The sequence below is a fragment of the Pecten maximus genome, chromosome 6 (genome assembly GCF_902652985.1).
Source record: "Pecten maximus chromosome 6, xPecMax1.1, whole genome shotgun sequence".
In the NCBI taxonomy this organism is placed as follows: Eukaryota; Metazoa; Mollusca; class Bivalvia; order Pectinida; family Pectinidae; genus Pecten; species Pecten maximus.
Window position 1 is genome coordinate 44,577,366 of NC_047020.1, and position 19,855 is coordinate 44,597,220.

Genomic DNA, 19,855 nt, shown 5'->3' on the forward strand with positions numbered 1-19,855 from the left:
TGAATGTGGACTAAAAATACAAAATTCCAATAGTAACAACTTTCATTTTAATTTTTACATGTTACAAGTCATAATTAAAAAATATCACAATTCAATGTCTTAATGACTATGAAACTAATAACAGTATTTCAACAAAAAATTCTGTACAGTACAATTGTGACAATGGACATAATTGTATGACTTGTGCTTGTATTCAATTTTATGCTACCATACATGGTTTAAGATTGTACTAGTGTACACTGAAACCATCAATATATATGTACATTGTGCTTTTAACACGAGACATGCATATGTCCTACACTAACTATCATATTGAACATTACATGTATATGTGTCAGTCACGAGTGCAAAAAAGGAATATAATGTATGAAATATCCTATGTAAAAATTAGAATAAATTTTGTTTTCCCCAAGTCACTTTAGAATCATGTTTCACTTACAATACAAACTGTTTTTGTACATGTTGTATGTAAACCCATCTGCACAGACATGTGATAATTATGATAATCAACACATTGAAAGAATCTAGTCAACATGCGAAAATATATGGCTACACACCATTTTTCAATATACATAAAGTAAAGTTTGTATTTAAAATGTCAGTCTGGATGGTATTGCATGTGCCTCTTGTACTAAACAATACAAGTCGAGACCTTCACTGATCTTTTGTGCGGAGACAATCAACAAAATGTGGGAGCAAATGGCTGAAATAGATACTGTTGAGTTTAGGCAACATATTAGAACAGAAAAACTCTGAATCACGATGTATCTCTACTATGGCAATGTCTTCCGGAGGAACGAATACTACAAAGTCACACTTCTCTATTCCACACAAATTCAGTTGTCCTTGCACTTGATAAAAGTAGTCGTGGGATTTTTTGAGTTGGATTTCACCAGTTGTCGGGTTTTTTTCCAAATAAAAGTTTTTCTCCTTCATTTGTGATAATATACTTGTCTTCTTCTTGAATACAGAGTATGGACATTTGATTTCCACCAGTCTAATCTCATTGTTGACTTTTACTAGTCTATCAGGTGTCACTCCAAGATGGGGTAGTTTGGGGTTTACAACAAGACCAACTGGTGAACTAGCACATGGTTTTTCCTTTTGATACAAAGCCAAGGCTTGAGCTTCATAATTGATACCGTGACGGACACTTTTTGACGTGAAAAACTTCTTCTTTTGTTGAAACGTATTCACAGGGTCTGTTGTATTTTTCAGGCGACAAAAAACACCAAAGTTAGATGCAGTAATACGGTATTGTCTCTCATTAAACCAGAATGAAGTCTTGCTCTGTAGCCTTGTATTTTTCTCTATGAACTTGGCTCTTTGGGTGTCTACACTCACATTAACTAGGTAATGTTGCTGGATGTCTGATTTGAGTGCCTGTGGCAATTCTATTTCACTGAAGCTAGTATTGTCAACCATCTCAAACAAATCTGCGTCTAGGTTTACATCACAGCGTTGCCTACATGCCACAGGTTTGAAATTGTTTTCTCGAATGGTGTCCAACACTGGAAGGTTTAAACCTGATGCATCAACAGGTTAACAAGTTTGGTTAGATCATTACCTGTAACAGATCTGGCAAACTCGGGCACAGGGTTATGAGTAGCTGCAGCTGCACACAAATCCTTCTTCACGGTCTTAAACGGATCATGTTTGACAAAGTTGATGTCTCTGAACAGAAGAGGCTCATCAGACGTTGGTTTTCTAACATGCCACAATTGCAACTTGTCTGTGCATGTTTTCACATCGGGCATTGTTTTTACATCCTGGCGGTGAAAGTCAATAAGACAGAACAATGTGGCTACAAGGTGCTTACATTGCCCATCTATTCCTGCTGGACATGAGCATGTCCCCCACTTTAATTTTGTTCCTCCATGTTTCAGGCACATGTATATGTTATAAGTTTTCTGCTTCATTGCAGCTTGGCATTGACCTCTGAAATATATCAAGTTTCCAGTTGTGGTACTGCTCAAACCTGTTATTTTTCCCTCTCGGAATAGTGTCCAGCCTTCAACCCTGTGGCGTTTTGTTTTCACAAAGTCAAGAACACTTTCATCGATGTCCTCAATAGGGAAATCTTCACCCCATCCTGTCGTTGGTGCCACGCGTCCTTGAAAACTAAGGAGTCCTTTTTTTGAAATTAAAGGGTTTATTTTCATTAGTTCACAGCAGCCAGGACAAAACCATTTTGCAATGTTCTTAGCTTCTTCTTCATCAAGATTAACACAAGATGGATGGAACCAATCATCACAGAGATCACATCTAACCATTATTTTTTCTGGATCTTCTGGGGTCTTGCAAACACAGTGCAGTGTACGGTCAGTAGATGCAGACTGGTTCATCTCCTCATGATTTCTTTTTCGAGACATGGTTACTTGTTGTTGGTACCTATATAAGTAAACAAAAATAAATAGACACATGAAGATTAATAAGGTTAAAGCTTATCAATAAATAATAGTACAGCTTATGATATCGTAACATATTAAGCTTTTCCATGGTAATATTAGCTGTTTATATTATAATAAACCATTAAGACTATATGCATGTATTTATTGCATTTTACTGACAGAAATCCTATATTATCACTAGTGATGATATAAGATTTTGACTGTACTGCATGGAAGAAATCTGATAAATCACTAGTCATAATCAAATGTAAGATTTCTTGAATTCAATGCATTAACATAAAAGATACATTCAATGTGCTTTCAGATGTCTGCAAATGCATTTTAAGTTTAACTGCAAATGCAATAAACAGAAAATTTAATAATTTCTCGTTTGATATAAAATATATATCACTTGTATTTCAGATTTTATAATTAGATAACACTTGTGCTACACACTCGTGAAAATATAATTTATAAATAAATCTGTCATACTCATGAAATATATCTTATATTAAATAGGTAACTCTGAATATCCTCATTGATTCCTATGAGCCATATATATATCAAAATATTCAAAGCAGATTTTACCCTGTTCTTAAATAGGCCTAATAAACAACATAACTGAAGATATATATATTTGTCATTATAACATAAAACAGGGCCAAAAACAAAACATCAACATGACTGCTAAAAATCTTTTTTTATTTTTGGTTAAAAAAATATTTTCATCATCATGTTTTGTCATTATCAACCTCTTGATGTCACGTGACTCTACCTGCTCGAAATATAAAATGGCGGCATTCAAAACACCTTTCAAACTTACCTGTAATGTTACCTGGTGCAAATAGTATTTATGGATATATCGTTATTTATTTCGCTATCATCGTTATGATGCCGTCATTTCATAAGCAGTGACTGATTCTATTCGATCTATACAAATCAAGAACTAATAAATGAATCGTGAATCATACAATGACCGATTTTTAATGCTACACCTGTGTAAATGAGTTACATAGCATTCTGCAGGGTTTCTCACCTGGGGTATTTGAACAAGTGTATATCGGTCTTATATCGCCTTATTTCCTTATAAAATCATTCCAAAATAAAGACTTACTTACCTATATACGCATTTAAGCACGAAGATTTTCTGGAAAAAGTCTAATTTGACGCGTAGCGCTGATAAAACACTAAAAACATGTGCTGTGACACGGACACACCATACGCCGCCATCTTGGATTATGATCCGCCAGGTGGCGCTGAATTGGAAAGTGGCCAATTAATGATTATAGACTGGTCTTGCTTTTGTTTCAAACTTAAAGCAGATGATAACTATGATATCAACAAATTTTATTCCGTAGTTAGTACGTGAGAACCCATAAACCAACATACATAATGTACGTAACCAAAATATGATTATTATTGATCAGATCATAAGTAATATATGGAAAGAATATCTGTAATATAGTTCACACTTAATGAAATTTAGATATATATATTTTTTAAATAGAAGGTGCTTCACACAGACATGGGCTCGTAAAGATGACGCATTAAAAGAATTTATCATATTACACAGTATCAACTGATATAAGCACATCGTTTACTTTGCGTTTTAACTTCTGTAACATAAAATACATTAATACAATCGTGTACACGCAAAATACATAACAGATATTTACTAGTGTTAATCTGAGATTATTAGATTATTTACAATTAAAATTGTTATGTTATATACGGCCCGTTACTAAAGGAAATTAGTGAGATGTTACATGTTGTATACGGCCCGTTATAATAGAGCATTATTGAAATATTACATGTTATATACGGCCCGTTACTAAAGAAAATTAATGAGATGTTACATGTTGTATGCGGCCCGTTATAACAGAGCATTATTCAAATATTACATGTTATATACGGCCCGTTACTAAAGAAAATTAATGAGATGTTACATGTTGTATACGGCCCGTTATAATAGAGCATTATTGAAATATTACATGTTATATACGGCCCGTTACTAAAGAAAATTAATGAGATGTTACATGTTGTATACGGCCCGTTACAATAGAGCATTATTCAAATGCTACACGTTATATACGGCCCGTTACTAAAGAAAATTAATGAGATGTTACATGTTGTATACGGCCCGTTATAATAGAGCATTATTGAAATATTACATGTTATATACGGCCCGTTACTAAAGAAAATTAATGAGATGTTACATGTTGTATACGGCCCGTTACAATAGAGCATTATTCAAATGCTACACGTTATATACGGCCCGTTACTAAAGAAAATTAATGAGATGTTACATGTTGTATACGGCCCGTTATAATAGAGCATTATTCAAATATTACATGTTATATACGGCCCGTTACTAAAGAAAATTAATGAGATGTTACATGTTGTATACGGCCCGTTATAATAGAGCATTATTCAAATATTACATGTTATATACGGCCCGTTACTAAAGAAAATTAATGAGATGTTACATGTTGTATACGGCCCGTTATAATAGAGCATTATTCAAATATTACATGTTATATACGGCCCGTTACTAAAGAAAATTAATGAGATGTTACATGTTGTATACGGCCCGTTATAATAGAGCATTATTGAAATATTACATGTTATATACGGCCCGTTACTAAAGAAAATTAATGAGATGTTACATGTTGTATACGGCCCGTTACAATAGAGCATTATTCAAATGCTACACGTTATATACGGCCCGTTACTAAAGAAAATTAATGAGATGTTACATGTTGTATACGGCCCGTTATAATAGAGCATTATTCAAATATTACATGTTATATACGGCCCGTTACTAAAGAAAATTAATGAGATGTTACATGTTGTATACGACCCGTTATAATAGAGCATTATTCAAATATTACATTACCAGGGAAACGAAAGGGAAGTAACTCTTATATATCGGGAGGACATCCTGCCTTCGGCCGTGATTAGAAGACGCGGTAAAGTAAGCATAACTTCAAAACATAAGCTAACCACGCTATCTAGCGTTCCACGACGGATCGCGCTGTTCCGTGGACATACACGGCATCCGGCGGGCCACGATATCCAGTGTTCCTCGACGGGCCGCGCTGTTGCGTGGACACCCACGTTATCTGCCGATCCATCACGAATCGCGGAATCACGTGGACACTTTGCCCACGCATGTCCACTAGTGGACATTGCGTGGGCAGTCCATCGTGGGCGCGTGGAAACCGCAAAGTCCACGTAAGCTGTAGTGTAGATCCCCTATACAATGTAGACACTTTTATGCAATGTAGATCCCCTATACAATGTAGATCCCTTGTAAAATGTAGATCCACTATACAATATAGACCCCTCTATACAATGTAGACCCCTCTATACAATGAAGATCCCCTGTACAATGTAGATCCCATGTACAATGTAGATCCCCTATACAATGTAGACCCCTCTATACAATGTATACCTCTCTATACAATGTAGACCCCTCTATACAATGTAGACCCTCCTTTACAATGCATACCCCTCCTATACAATGTAGACACCTCTATACAATGTAGATCCCCTGTACAATGTAGATCCCCTATACAATGTAGACCCCTCTATACAGTGTAGACCCCTCCTATACAGTGTAGACCCCATACAATGTAGACCCTCCTATACAATGAATACCCCTCCTATACAATGTATATCCTTCCTATACAATGTAGACCCTCCTATACAATGTATAGTCCTCCTATACAATGTATACCCCTCCTATACAATGTAGACCCTCCTATATAATGTATACCCCTCCAATACAATGTAGACACATCTATACAATGATGACCCCCTATACAATGTAGACCCCTATACAAAGTTCATCCCCTATACAATGTATACCCCTGCTATACAATGTACACTATTTACTATAGATCCCTACACAATGTACACCCCCTGTACAATGTAGACACCCCTATACAATATAGACACCCATATACAATGTACACACCCTATACAATGTACAACCCCAATTCAATATATACCCCCTATACAATGTAGACCCGTTATACAATGTAGACTCTCCAATACAATGTATACCCTTCCTATACAATGTAGACCCTCCTATACAATGTAGACCCGCATACAATGTAGACCCTCCTATACAATGTAGACCCCCTATTCAATGTAGACCCCCTATACAATGTACACCCCAATACACAATGTACACCCTCTATGCAATGTACATCCCCTATTCAATGTATACTCCCTATAAAATGTAGATCCCCTGTAAAATGAAGATCCCTTGTACAATTTAGATCCCTTATACAATGTAGACACCTCTATGCAATGTAGATCCCCTATACAATGTAGATCCCCTATACAATGTAGACCCCTCTATACAGTGTAGACCCCATACAATGTATACCCTCCTATACAATGTATACCCCTCCTATACAATGCATACCCCTCCTATACAAGTAGACACCTCTATACAATGTAGATCCCTATACAATGTAGACCCCTCTATACAGTGTAGACCCCTCTATACAGTGTAGACCCTATACAATGTATACCCTCCTATACAATGAATACCCCTTCTATACAATGTATATCCTTCCTATACAATGTAGACCCTCCTATACAATGTATAGCCCTCCTATACAATGTATAGCCCTCCTATACAATGTATAGCCCTCCTATACAATGCATACCCCTCCTATACAATGTAGACCCTCCTATATAATGTATACCCCTCCTATACAATGTAGACCCCCCTATACTATGTACACCCCCTACACAATGTAGAACCACCTATACAATGTAGATCCCCTATACAATGTAGTCCCCCTATACAAAGTAGACCCCTCCTATACAATGTAGACAACCCTATACAATATACACCCCCTATACAATGTAGAACCTCCAATACAATGTATACCCCTCCTATACAATGTAAACCCTCCTATACAATGTAGACCCCCATACAATGAAGAACCCTTTATACAATGAAGACACCCATACAATGTAGACCCCCCTATAGAAAGTACAGCCCCTATACAATTTAGACCCCCTTTACAATGTAGACCCCCTATACAATGTAGACCCCTATACAATGTACATCCCTATTCAATGTACGCCGCCTTATACAATGTTCACCCCCTATACACTGGAGACCCCCATATTTAATGTAGACCCCATATACAATGTACACCCCTATACAATTTACACCCCTATTCAATGTATACCCCCTATACAATGTACATCCCCTTATACAATGTAGGCCCCCCTATACAATGTAGACTCTCCAATACAATGTATACCCTTCCTATACAATGTAGACCCTCCTATACAATGTAGACCCGCATACAATGTAGACCCTCCTATACAATGTAGACCCCCTATTCAATGTAGACCCCCTATACAATGTACACCCCAATACACAATGTACACCCTCTATGCAATGTACATCCCCTATTCAATGTATACTCCCTATAAAATGTAGATCCCCTGTAAAATGAAGATCCCTTGTACAATTTAGATCCCCTATACAATGTAGACACCTCTATGCAATGTAGATCCCCTATACAATGTAGATCCCCTATACAATGTAGACCCCTCTATACAGTGTAGACCCCATACAATGTATACCCTCCTATACAATGTATACCCCTCCTATACAATGCATACCCCTCCTATACAAGTAGACACCTCTATACAATGTAGATCCCCTGTACAATGTAGATCCCTATACAATGTAGACCCCTCTATACAGTGTAGACCCTATACAATGTATACCCTCCTATACAATGAATACCCCTTCTATACAATGTATATCCTTCCTATACAATGTAGACCCTCCTATACAATGTATAGCCCTCCTATACAATGTATAGCCCTCCTATACAATGCATACCCCTCCTATACAATGTAGACCCTCCTATATAATGTATACCCCTCCTATACAATGTAGACCCCCCTATACTATGTACACCCCCTACACAATGAAGAACCACCTATACAATGTAGATCCACTATACAATGTAGTCCCCCTATACAAAGTATACCCCTCCTATACAATGTAGACAACCCTATACAATATACACCCCCTATACAATGTAGAACCTCCAATACAATGTATACCCCTCCTATACAATGTAAACCCTCCTATACAATGTAGACCCCCATACAATGAAGACCCCTCTATACAATGAAGACACCCATACAATGTAGACCTCCCTATAGAAAGTACAGCCCTATACAATTTAGACCCCCTTTACAATGTAGACCCCCTATACAATGTAGACCCCTATACAATGTACATCCCTATTCAATGTACGCCGCCTTATACAATGTTCACCCCCTATACACTGGAGACCCCCATATTTAATGTAGACCCCATATACAATGTACACCCCTATACAATTTACACCCCTATTCAATGTATACCCCCTATACAATGTACATCCCCTTATACAATGTAGGCCCCCCTATACAATGTAGACTCTCCAATACAATGTATACCCTTCCTATACAATGTAGACCCTCCTATACAATGTAGACCCGCATACAATGTAGACCCTCCTATACAATGTAGACCCCCCTATTCAATGTAGACCCCCTATACAATGTACACCCCAATACACAATGTACACCCTCTATGCAATGTACATCCCCTATTCAATGTATACTCCCTATAAAATGTAGATCCCCTGTAAAATGAAGATCCCTTGTACAATTTAGATCCCCTATACAATGTAGACACCTCTATGCAATGTAGATCCCCTATACAATGTAGATCCCCTATACAATGTAGACCCCTCTATACAGTGTAGACCCCATACAATGTATACCCTCCTATACAATGTATACCCCTCCTATACAATGCATACCCCTCCTATACAAGTAGACACCTCTATACAATGTAGATCCCCTGTACAATGTAGATCCCTATACAATGTAGACCCCTCTATACAGTGTAGACCCTATACAATGTATACCCTCCTATACAATGAATACCCCTTCTATACAATGTATATCCTTCCTATACAATGTAGACCCTCCTATACAATGTATAGCTCTCCTATACAATGTATAGCCCTCCTATACAATGTATAGCCCTCCTATACAATGCATACCCCTCCTATACAATGTAGACCCTCCTATATAATGTATACCCCTCCTATACAATGTAGACCCCCCTATACTATGTACACCCCCTACACAATGTAGAACCACCTATACAATGTAGATCCCCTATACAATGTAGATCCCCTATACAATGTAGTCCCCCTATACAAAGTAGACCCCTCCTATACAATGTAGACAACCCTATACAATATACACCCCCTATACAATGTAGAACCTCCAATACAATGTATACCCCTCCTATACAATGTAAACCCTCCTATACAATGTAGACCCCCATACAATGAAGACCCCTCTATACAATGAAGACACCCATACAATGTAGACCCCCCTATAGAAAGTACAGCCCCTATACAATTTAGACCCCCTTTACAATGTAGACCCCCTATACAATGTAGACCCCTATACAATGTACATCCCTATTCAATGTACGCCGCCTTATACAATGTTCACCCCCTATGCACTGGAGACCCCCATATTTAATGTAGACCCCATATACAATGTACACTCCTATACAATTTACACCCCTATTCAATGTATACCCCCTATACAATGTACATCCCCTTATACAATGTAGGCCCCCCTATACAATGTAGACCCCCCTATTGAATGCAGACCCCATATACAATGTACACCCCCTATACAATGTACACCCCCCTATTCAATGTATACCCCCTATACAATGTAGATCCCCTGTAAAATGTAGATCCCCTATACAATGTAGACACTTTTATGCAATGTAGATCCCCTATACAATGTAGATCCCCTGTAAAATGTAGATCCCCTATACAATATAGACCCTTCTATACAATGTAGACCTCCCTATACAATGTAGACCCATCTATACAATGTAGATCCCCTGTACAATGTAGATCCCATGTACAATGTAGATCCCCTATACAATGTAGACCCCTCTATACAATGTAGACCTCTCTATACAATGTAGACCCCTCTATACAATGTAGACCCTCCTTAACAATGCATACCCCTCCTATACAATGTAGACACCTCTATACGATGTAGATCCCCTATACAATGTAGACCCCTATATACAGTGTAGACCCCTCTATACAGTGTAGACCCCTCTATACAGTGTAGACCCTCCTATACAATGAATACCCCTCCTATACAATGTATATCATTCCTATACAATGTAGACCCTCCTATACAATGTATAGCCCTCCTATACAATGTATAGCCCTCCTATACAATGTATACCCCTCCTATACAATGTAGACCCTCCTATATAATGTATACCCCTCCTATACAATGTAGACCCCCCTATACAATGTACACCCCCTACACAATGTACTTCCCCTATACAATGTACACTCCCTATACAATGTAGAACCACCTATACAATGTAGATCCCTTGTACAATGTAGATACCCTATACAATGTTGACCCCATACAATGCAGACCCTCCTATACAATGTATACCCCTCCTATACAATGTAGACACCCCTATACAATGTAGACCCCCATACAATGTAGACAATCCTATACAATGTATACCCCTCCTATACAATGTAAACCCTCCTATACATTGTATACCCCTCCTATACAATGTAGATCCCCCTATATAATGTAGATCCCCTATACAATGTAGACCCCCATACAATGTAAACCCCATATACAATGTACACCCCCTTTTCAATGTATACCCCCTATACAATGTAGATCCCCTGTAAAATGTAGATCCGCTATACAATGTAGACCCTTCTATACAATGTATATCCCCTATACAATGTAGATCCCCTGTAAAATGTAGGTCCTCTATACAATGTAGACCCCTCCTATACAATGTAGACCCCTCTATACAATGTAGATCCCCTGTAAAATGTAGATCCTCTATACAATGTAGACCCCTCTATACAATGTAGATCCCCTGTACAATGTAGATCCCCTGTACAATGTAGATCCCCTATACAATTTAGACTCCTCTATACAATGTAGACCTCTCTATACAATGTAGACAATCCTATACAATGTATACCCCTCCTATACAATGTAAACCCTCCTATACATTGTATACCCCTCCTATACAATGTAGATCCCCTATACAATGTAGACCCCTATACAATGTAGACCCCATATACAATGTACACCCCCTATACAATGTACACCTCCTATACAATGTAGACCCCTCTATACAATGTAGATCCCCTGTAAAATGTAGACCCCTCTATACAATGTAGACCCTCCTTTACAATGCATATCCCTCCTATACAATGTAGACACTTGTATACAATGTAGATCCCATGTACAATGTAGATCCCCTATACAATGTAGACCCCTCTATACAGTGTAGACCCCTCTATACAGTGTAGACCCTCCTATACAATGAATACCCCTCCTATACAATGTAGATCCCCTATACAATGTAGATCCCCTGTAAAATGTAGATCCCCTATACAATATAGACCCTTCTATACAATGTAGACCTCCCTATACAATGTAGACCCATCTATACAATGTAGATCCCCTGTACAATGTAGATCCCATGTACAATGTAGATCCCCTATACAATGTAGACCCCTCTATACAATGTAGACCTCTCTATACAATGTAGACCCCTCTATACAATGTAGACCCTCCTTAACAATGCATACCCCTCCTATACAATGTAGACACCTCTATACGATGTAGATCCCCTATACAATGTAGACCCCTCTATACAGTGTAGACCCCTCTATACAGTGTAGACCCCTCTATACAGTGTAGACCCTCCTATACAATGAATACCCCTCCTATACAATGTATATCATTCCAATACAATGTAGACCCTCCTATACAATGTATAGCCCTCCTATACAATGTATAGCCCTCCTATACAATGTATACCCCTCCTATACAATGTAGACCCTCCTATATAATGTATACCCCTCCTATACAATGTAGACCCCCCTATACAATGTACACCCCCTACACAATGTACTTCCCCTATACAATGTACACTCCCTATACAATGTAGAACCACCTATACAATGTAGATCCCTTGTACAATGTAGATACCCTATACAATGTTGACCCCATACAATGCAGACCCTCCTATACAATGTATACCCCTCCTATACAATGTAGACACCCCTATACAATGTAGACCCCCATACAATGTAGACAATCCTATACAATGTATACCCCTCCTATACAATGTAAACCCTCCTATACATTGTATACCCCTCCTATACAATGTAGATCCCCCTATATAATGTAGATCCCCTATACAATGTAGACCCCCATACAATGTAAACCCAATATACAATGTATACCCCCTATACATTGTACACCCCCTTTTCAATGTATACCCCCTATACAATGTAGTTCCCCTGTAAAATGTAGATCCGCTATACAATGTAGACCCTTCTATACAATGTATATTCCCTATACAATGTAGATCCCCTGTAAAATGTAGGTCCTCTATACAATGTAGACCCCTCCTATACAATGTAGACCCCTCTATACAATGTAGATCCCCTGTAAAATGTAGATCCTCTATACAATGTAGATCCCTCTATACAATGTAGATCCCCTGTACAATGTAGATCCCCTGTACAATGTAGATCCCCTATACAATTTAGACTCCTCTATACAATGTAGACCTCTCTATACAATGTAGACAATCCTATACAATGTATACCCCTCCTATACAATGTAAACCCTCCTATACATTGTATACCCCTCCTATACAATGTAGATCCCCTATACAATGTAGACCCCTATACAATGTAGACCCCATATACAATGTACACCCCCTATACAATGTACACCTCCTATACAATGTAGACCCCTCTATACAATGTAGATCCCCTGTAAAATGTAGACCCCTCTATACAATGTAGACCCTCCTTTACAATGCATATCCCTCCTATACAATGTAGACACTTGTATACAATGTAGATCCCATGTACAATGTAGATCCCCTATACAATGTAGACCCCTCTATACAGTGTATACCCCTCTATACAGTGTAGACCCTCCTATACAATGAATACCCCTCCTATACAATGTATATCCTTCCTATACAATGTAGACCCTCCTATACAATGTATACCCCTCCTATACAATGCAGACCCTCCTATATAATGTACACTCTCTATACAATGTAGAACCACCTATACAATGTAGATCCCCTGTACAATGTAGATCCCCTATACAATGTTGACCCCTCTATACAATGTAGACCCCATACAATGCAGACCCTCCTATACAATGTATACCCCCATACAATGTAGACAATCCTATACCATGTATACCCCTCCTATACAATGTAGATCCCCCTATACAATGTAGACCCCCATACAATGTAGACACTCCTATACAATGTATTCCCCTCCTATACAATGTACACACAAAAAATAGCCAGAGACCTTTAACTAGATGAAGTACACTTGGGCTGGTCAGAGACGTGTACATCACATATCAGACGTCTCTGGGCTAATGAGTAATGCTTGGCCCTTTGGTAATTATAAGGTATTCTCTAGATCTCCATATCATTGACAATGTCCACTACTAAACAGTCAATATAGCTTAAAATGTCTTATCGTTGAAAGATTACAGTAGATATACTAAACATGGCACCTGATACTTACATTATAACATGTAACACGTGTATAAGTCTTTCACTAACAGCATCAATTTGCTTCCGGTTTGGGGAGATTAGAACACACAGTCTTCTGATTGGTTGAAAAAAAGATACAGAGGGGGCCGCAATTGAAGGGAGAATACTCCTATATTCAGGACAAGACAAGATCGTGAAAATTCTCTCCCAGGAATTAGTTAAGATGTGGAATGATAAACCATTGAATTAAATGGAAACGAATTGATATAAGCTCTAAGCTTGTTTTCCCATTCCATATAAAATATATGTATGTGTTTTAAGGAATTTGATTACTGCATATTGTTTAAACTGTCTCCTTTAACCCAATAAGGTGCCGGTGTATGGTATAAAGAAAACTATCGATACATCTTACAGCTTACAATGATGTCAACTGTCCGAAATATAGGTCCGGTGTAGTAACGTTATGAATAAATCTAGTACCTAGTCTTGCTCTTTTATTCAATAAAGTTTTCATTAACTTCGTTTTCATAATTATAAAATAGATCAATCTTTAATTTACATGAAATAGAGCGCATTTGATATGGGAAATCCGACTCCTTTTAGTTAGAGATTCAGATCACAGGGGTTCGTTACCATTGATATGGAAAGTCCGACTCCTTTCAGTCAGAGGCTCGGAACACAGGGAATCGTACGTATTTATATATATCATCAAAGAAACTAATTCTTTTATAAGATACAGTTGTCTCTCATTTAATTTTCGTGATAATATATAAGATGTTTTATTAAGAAAAGTATATAAGATATCTTATTTAATGAAGACATGTTATATAATTTGATTGATTACTTGATCAACATTGATTCCGGAATAATCAAAGTTCATCAAGTGCACTAAGAACTTGACCCTGGGAACAATGCAGTGGCCAAGCTTATGATTACAAAATAATTATAATTCTGCATTGTCTGAACGAGGAACCCAAAACAGCCGTATTTGGCCGACAAAAACCCATTTCATGTAACTGCAACAGTTCTCTGACGATTCAAGGGAAGTAACTCTTACTTAGTTATGGTAACAAACAGTTCATATTTAGCAAACTCATTTCTCGACGAAACTTACGTCCAGCAAGGTTCATATTTGACGAACATATTCGTCAACAAATGTCGCCCATTTGGCGTGTAAATGCCTCAAACATATCTTATATCTTCTACAACCAATCAGATTTCGTCCACAAACGGCACGGACACACGTCATCTCCCTTCAATAATACAATAAATGTCGGTAGTTAAGTATAATTCCCGGATGTTAAAACAGTTGTAAAGGTAAACGCTGATTATAATCAGAGACCCATATTGTTATTATATAGGCCTCTGTTATATAATTGTGTGATGTTTGACAAAACTCCTATAAGTGGTAAGATTATCTCTCGCATACATATATGGCGATTATACAATTTACATGTAGATTATTAACATTATAAAAATATAATTTCTTTCGATTGGATGCAATGAATTAGAATGAAATTGTTTTCTCCTATTATGGAGAGGGCCGCTGGGTGGCTTACCGTGTCGGGTAGCGGAAAGTGCCGAACATTCAGCGAGACCACATTGAACACTGTGTACACAGTGGTGACCGTAATATATACTACGGTCATCAAAGATGGATGCAGGCGAAATCGGCGAGTTTCGGTTTTTTACCGAATTCGCTAGTTTACGATAATATTGAAAGTTTCTGAGGCGAGACGTATGAAGATTTTAACATGCTGTTTCGAAATACTGACAATAACCCATTTTAACGTAAGAAGCGTTGGGAAAATATCTCCAAGATGTAATATACAACGTGTTTTGAAAACGGCTGACCGTAATATGTTTCGTGGATGACCGTAATATGTTTCGTGGATGACCGTGATATGTTTCGTGGATGACCGTGATATGTTTCGTGGATGACCGTGATATGTTTCGTGGATGACCGTAATATGTTTCGTGGATGACCGTAATATGTTTTGTGGTTGACCGTAATATGTTTCGTGGATGACCGTAATATGTTTCGTGGACGACCGTAATATGTTTCGTGGATGACCGTAATATGTTTCGTGGACGACCGTAATATGTTTCGTGGATGACTGTAATACAGATTGTATTGTTATAAAATCGAGGTGAGGCATTAATACTCACTACCTATACTTATAGCAAATATGGCGGACACATCAGACTTGACGAGTATCATTTCACGTCACTTTTTCATACATTTCAAACCTTATGAAATAGAAACAATGTACATGATAATGATGATATATTAACCTTCCGTTATTGTTTCAGTTTACAACGTGCAACAATTAGTTTATTTACTGTGATTTAAGTATTTATAGAATATTTTACATGTAGGCGAACGACAGCGACATGAACGCAGGTAAACATTGAAGCTTTTATTCGTTCATGTTGTTTATATTTCTTTGAATCATTGATCAAATTTCAGTTTCGTATTTTTTTCGAATTTTGTATTTTGTGTGCTTGTTTATTCATACTTGAAAATTACCATTTGGTTTTGTTGCGTTCGTTTGCAGTTAGCAAATGATACATGCATCTATTGTATGTGTGACATTTAGTATATATGTCCTCTCATTTATGCACAGTAGTGAAATTATACTATACATTAAAATCTATATAGGCTATTCGGCATTCATAAAGAAAAGATCACAATGACAACGTTTTACCAGACATTTTAGTTATAATTTGATTCTATGTGTATAGTGCATATAAATCTAGTCCCGAGTTCCTCTGGCCTTTACACCAGACTAAGACATTCTTACATATCAATGTTTCGCTGTTATCCGAATTTCCTCTGACCCGAACACCGAACCTCAACATTCCTTCGGATAAATGTCTGCAGTTGCCCGAGCTTGGTCCGCCTCTGACACCAACTGTTAGACATCAGGATATATTTGTGGTGTTAGTCCAAGTCCTGGAGCCTAAACAGGCATCCGTCCGTTAGGATACCCAATTCTTATGTCAGGGTCTTTCTGATACATGTAGCTTACTCATCATGGTTAATAAAACTCATGATGATGTCACTCGTATCAATTGGTTACTATTTAATATTGTTTCTTTTTATTGTTTTGGAATGTTTATGTTTGATTGTGCAACAGTGAACCAATAATAAATATGTCTTATGATTTGCTTATTCATGAAATTACTTACCCGAAACATCTGAGTAAATTATTGATTTTGTTTTCTGTTGTAATTTTACAGTGTAAACTGTTTACTGAATGAATATACTGCAAGTGTGCATTTCAGTATTTGTGTTTTTGTCCTCTGTCTATTGCAGGTATAAAGATGACGTCACTCAAGTTCTATCATTGTTGCTACTGCGAAAACACAACACATGCCTTTAAATATTAGTAGAGCAGTGTGTTGATGTTCATTCTAGTTGGAACTGAAATCCAAAATAACAAAGGACAGATCGACCAAAATTTAAAACATGTTAAATATATGAAACAAAACAAAACTATCTCCGCAGAACCAAATTCGAAAGGGATACTTTCTAGAAATTCAAACGACAATACCTCTACACCATTTCAGACGCCCAAGAAATTCAAATGGCAATCCACTCCTAGAAAATCAGAACTGCGAGATGATTACAATGATGATGAAGATGATGATATATGTAATATTTCCCGCAGTTTTCAAAACATGTTGAGCAAACCCATTTAAGAGAAACACAAAACCAAGAATGTCAAACAACCCCGTCAATAACAACTTTAATAGGGAGCCCCTGATCGAAATCATGGAGATGCTACCCAGTGTTATCGAACATTAAAGGAATATGACCATGAAGATGCTTACCTAAAATTCAACAAGTTACTTTGCGATAAATCTCTTCCAAAAAGAAAAAAAAATGCATACTTGTTTTTTTAGACGTGGTAGAGTGGTTCTTCATATCCGACAAACACCAAATGAGGTACTTTTTTTTTTTTTTTTTTTTTATACATATACAATTTTATTTACCTAGACATTTATACACCATACAATGGACTGTCTGGAGATAGGCAGCTCCAGCTACAGTCCATAATACAAAAATATTCTCAATTTAGGTACTTAAAAAAAACTTACAGATTGTCCTTTCCCAAAAGTTTGACCAAACCAATTTTTACTAACCACAAAAATTCGAAGGGGTAATTGCCAACAAATCAACTTAGTTTGGTGGGAGAACATTTTTGGGGGTTATAAGATTCCATAACTGTATGCAAATTGTGAAGCATTCCATATCTATAACTATATATAAAACCCAGTACGTGTATATATTTACACTATCAAAATTGGAATGACACAGGAGATTTGCAAGTTTAAGTTCACCATCAGTCATGGGAGGTTTATGTAAATTTATATTTACCGGGGGTAATTAGTATTTTGAGAATATATTTATGAAGCTCTATCTGTACATTCTACCAGTGCTAGAGAATGGCACAATTTTATGTTCTCCAATGTCAAAATTAATCATATGTAAAATATTAGGGGTTTTTTTCGCCATTCTGGGCCGATTGCCGTCATAGTAAAATTACCAAAATGGACTTGAAATCAATTTTTTAAGAGAATATCCATGACTTGAATTTTCATAAAAATAATGTAATAAAATCGTTTATTCACTTCATTCAGATCTTCAGACACCACATAATTTGTGAAGTCATATATGAAATATATGAACCATTTTGTTATTATTTATAGTTCACACAAGTAAGCACTAGATGTAAGCAAAAGTATATTACTGCTATCTACTGGCATGACTTGAGTACAGTAAACTACACTAGCTTTGTGGATATTGACAGGATAACATATATTTAATACTAATTCAATTTAGAATTTATAACTGAATCTTGTAAAACATGACCAATGCATCTGAACATGTGTTGTATATTGAAAAATTATTAGGTAAATATTTAAATTTATTTGCTTGACTTTTAGAATTGTAACTGAAATCTTGTAACAGCTGGGACAAATAGTCATCTGACTGTGTTGTATATTAATTGAAAAATTATTTAGGTAAATATTAACTCATTGCTTGACTCAATTTTAATTGCAATTCATTGATATTGGTGAGATGGTGTTTGTGGGTGTAGCGAGAATTCAAGTCTTGATATGCTTGAGGAAAAGTTCAATTAACAAATTTTCAAATGATTTGTTTGAAAAAACACAAGTTCCCAGCCCAAAATTATATTAGAATGATCACACTATTCCAGAAGTTATAAAACTACAAATAATTAATGGCTGAAGTCAAATAATAAATCAAAAAGTCTTTTGCATTTGTTTTTTTATAATCCGGATTCCGTTTTCGTCTTTGAAAAAAATTAGTAGGCGTATGCATAGTAAAGTAGCCATGTGTAAATAAGTAACAGCGATTTCAATCAGATTGACTAACATGAACCTAACACCCCTCCAGTAGTTTGTCACAATCGAAAATTGTCGTGAAATTCGGTATTTTGCAAATTCTTTTTAAAATACTTTCAAGGGAAAGAAAAAAATGCAATGGTCTCTAACACAACCAAAGATTTAATAGATCCTTATGGGTCCATTTTTCGAAAAATATCGTTTGGGGTCACTATCGGCCTTCGGTAATTCAACTCTAAGACAATCGGGCCGCGATTCGCAAAAAGAAAAAATTTTTTAAAGTCGTAAAAACCCCTATATTTACATTGATACAATTAGGAATTGGGGAAAAAATAAGGGGGTCAATCTCCCTGAAAAAAATCCAAAAAAAACAAAATTTTTTTTTCATTTTAAAAACCCGGGAAAAAAATTT

At 36.7% G+C, this 19,855-nt stretch overlaps 1 protein-coding gene across 1 annotated transcript; it reads right to left on the reverse strand.

The window, feature by feature from the left end:
* Positions 1–608: 608 nt before the first annotated feature.
* Positions 609–3,657, reverse strand: LOC117329877. Its single transcript, XM_033888072.1, has 2 exons — positions 3,509–3,657; positions 609–2,391 (listed from the first exon to the last, which is right to left on the reverse strand). Exon 2 carries the CDS (start codon positions 2,370–2,372, stop codon positions 1,521–1,523), a length of 852 nt encoding a protein of 283 aa, XP_033743963.1. The 5' UTR covers positions 2,373–2,391; positions 3,509–3,657; the 3' UTR covers positions 609–1,520.
* Positions 3,658–19,855: the final 16,198 nt, after the last annotated feature.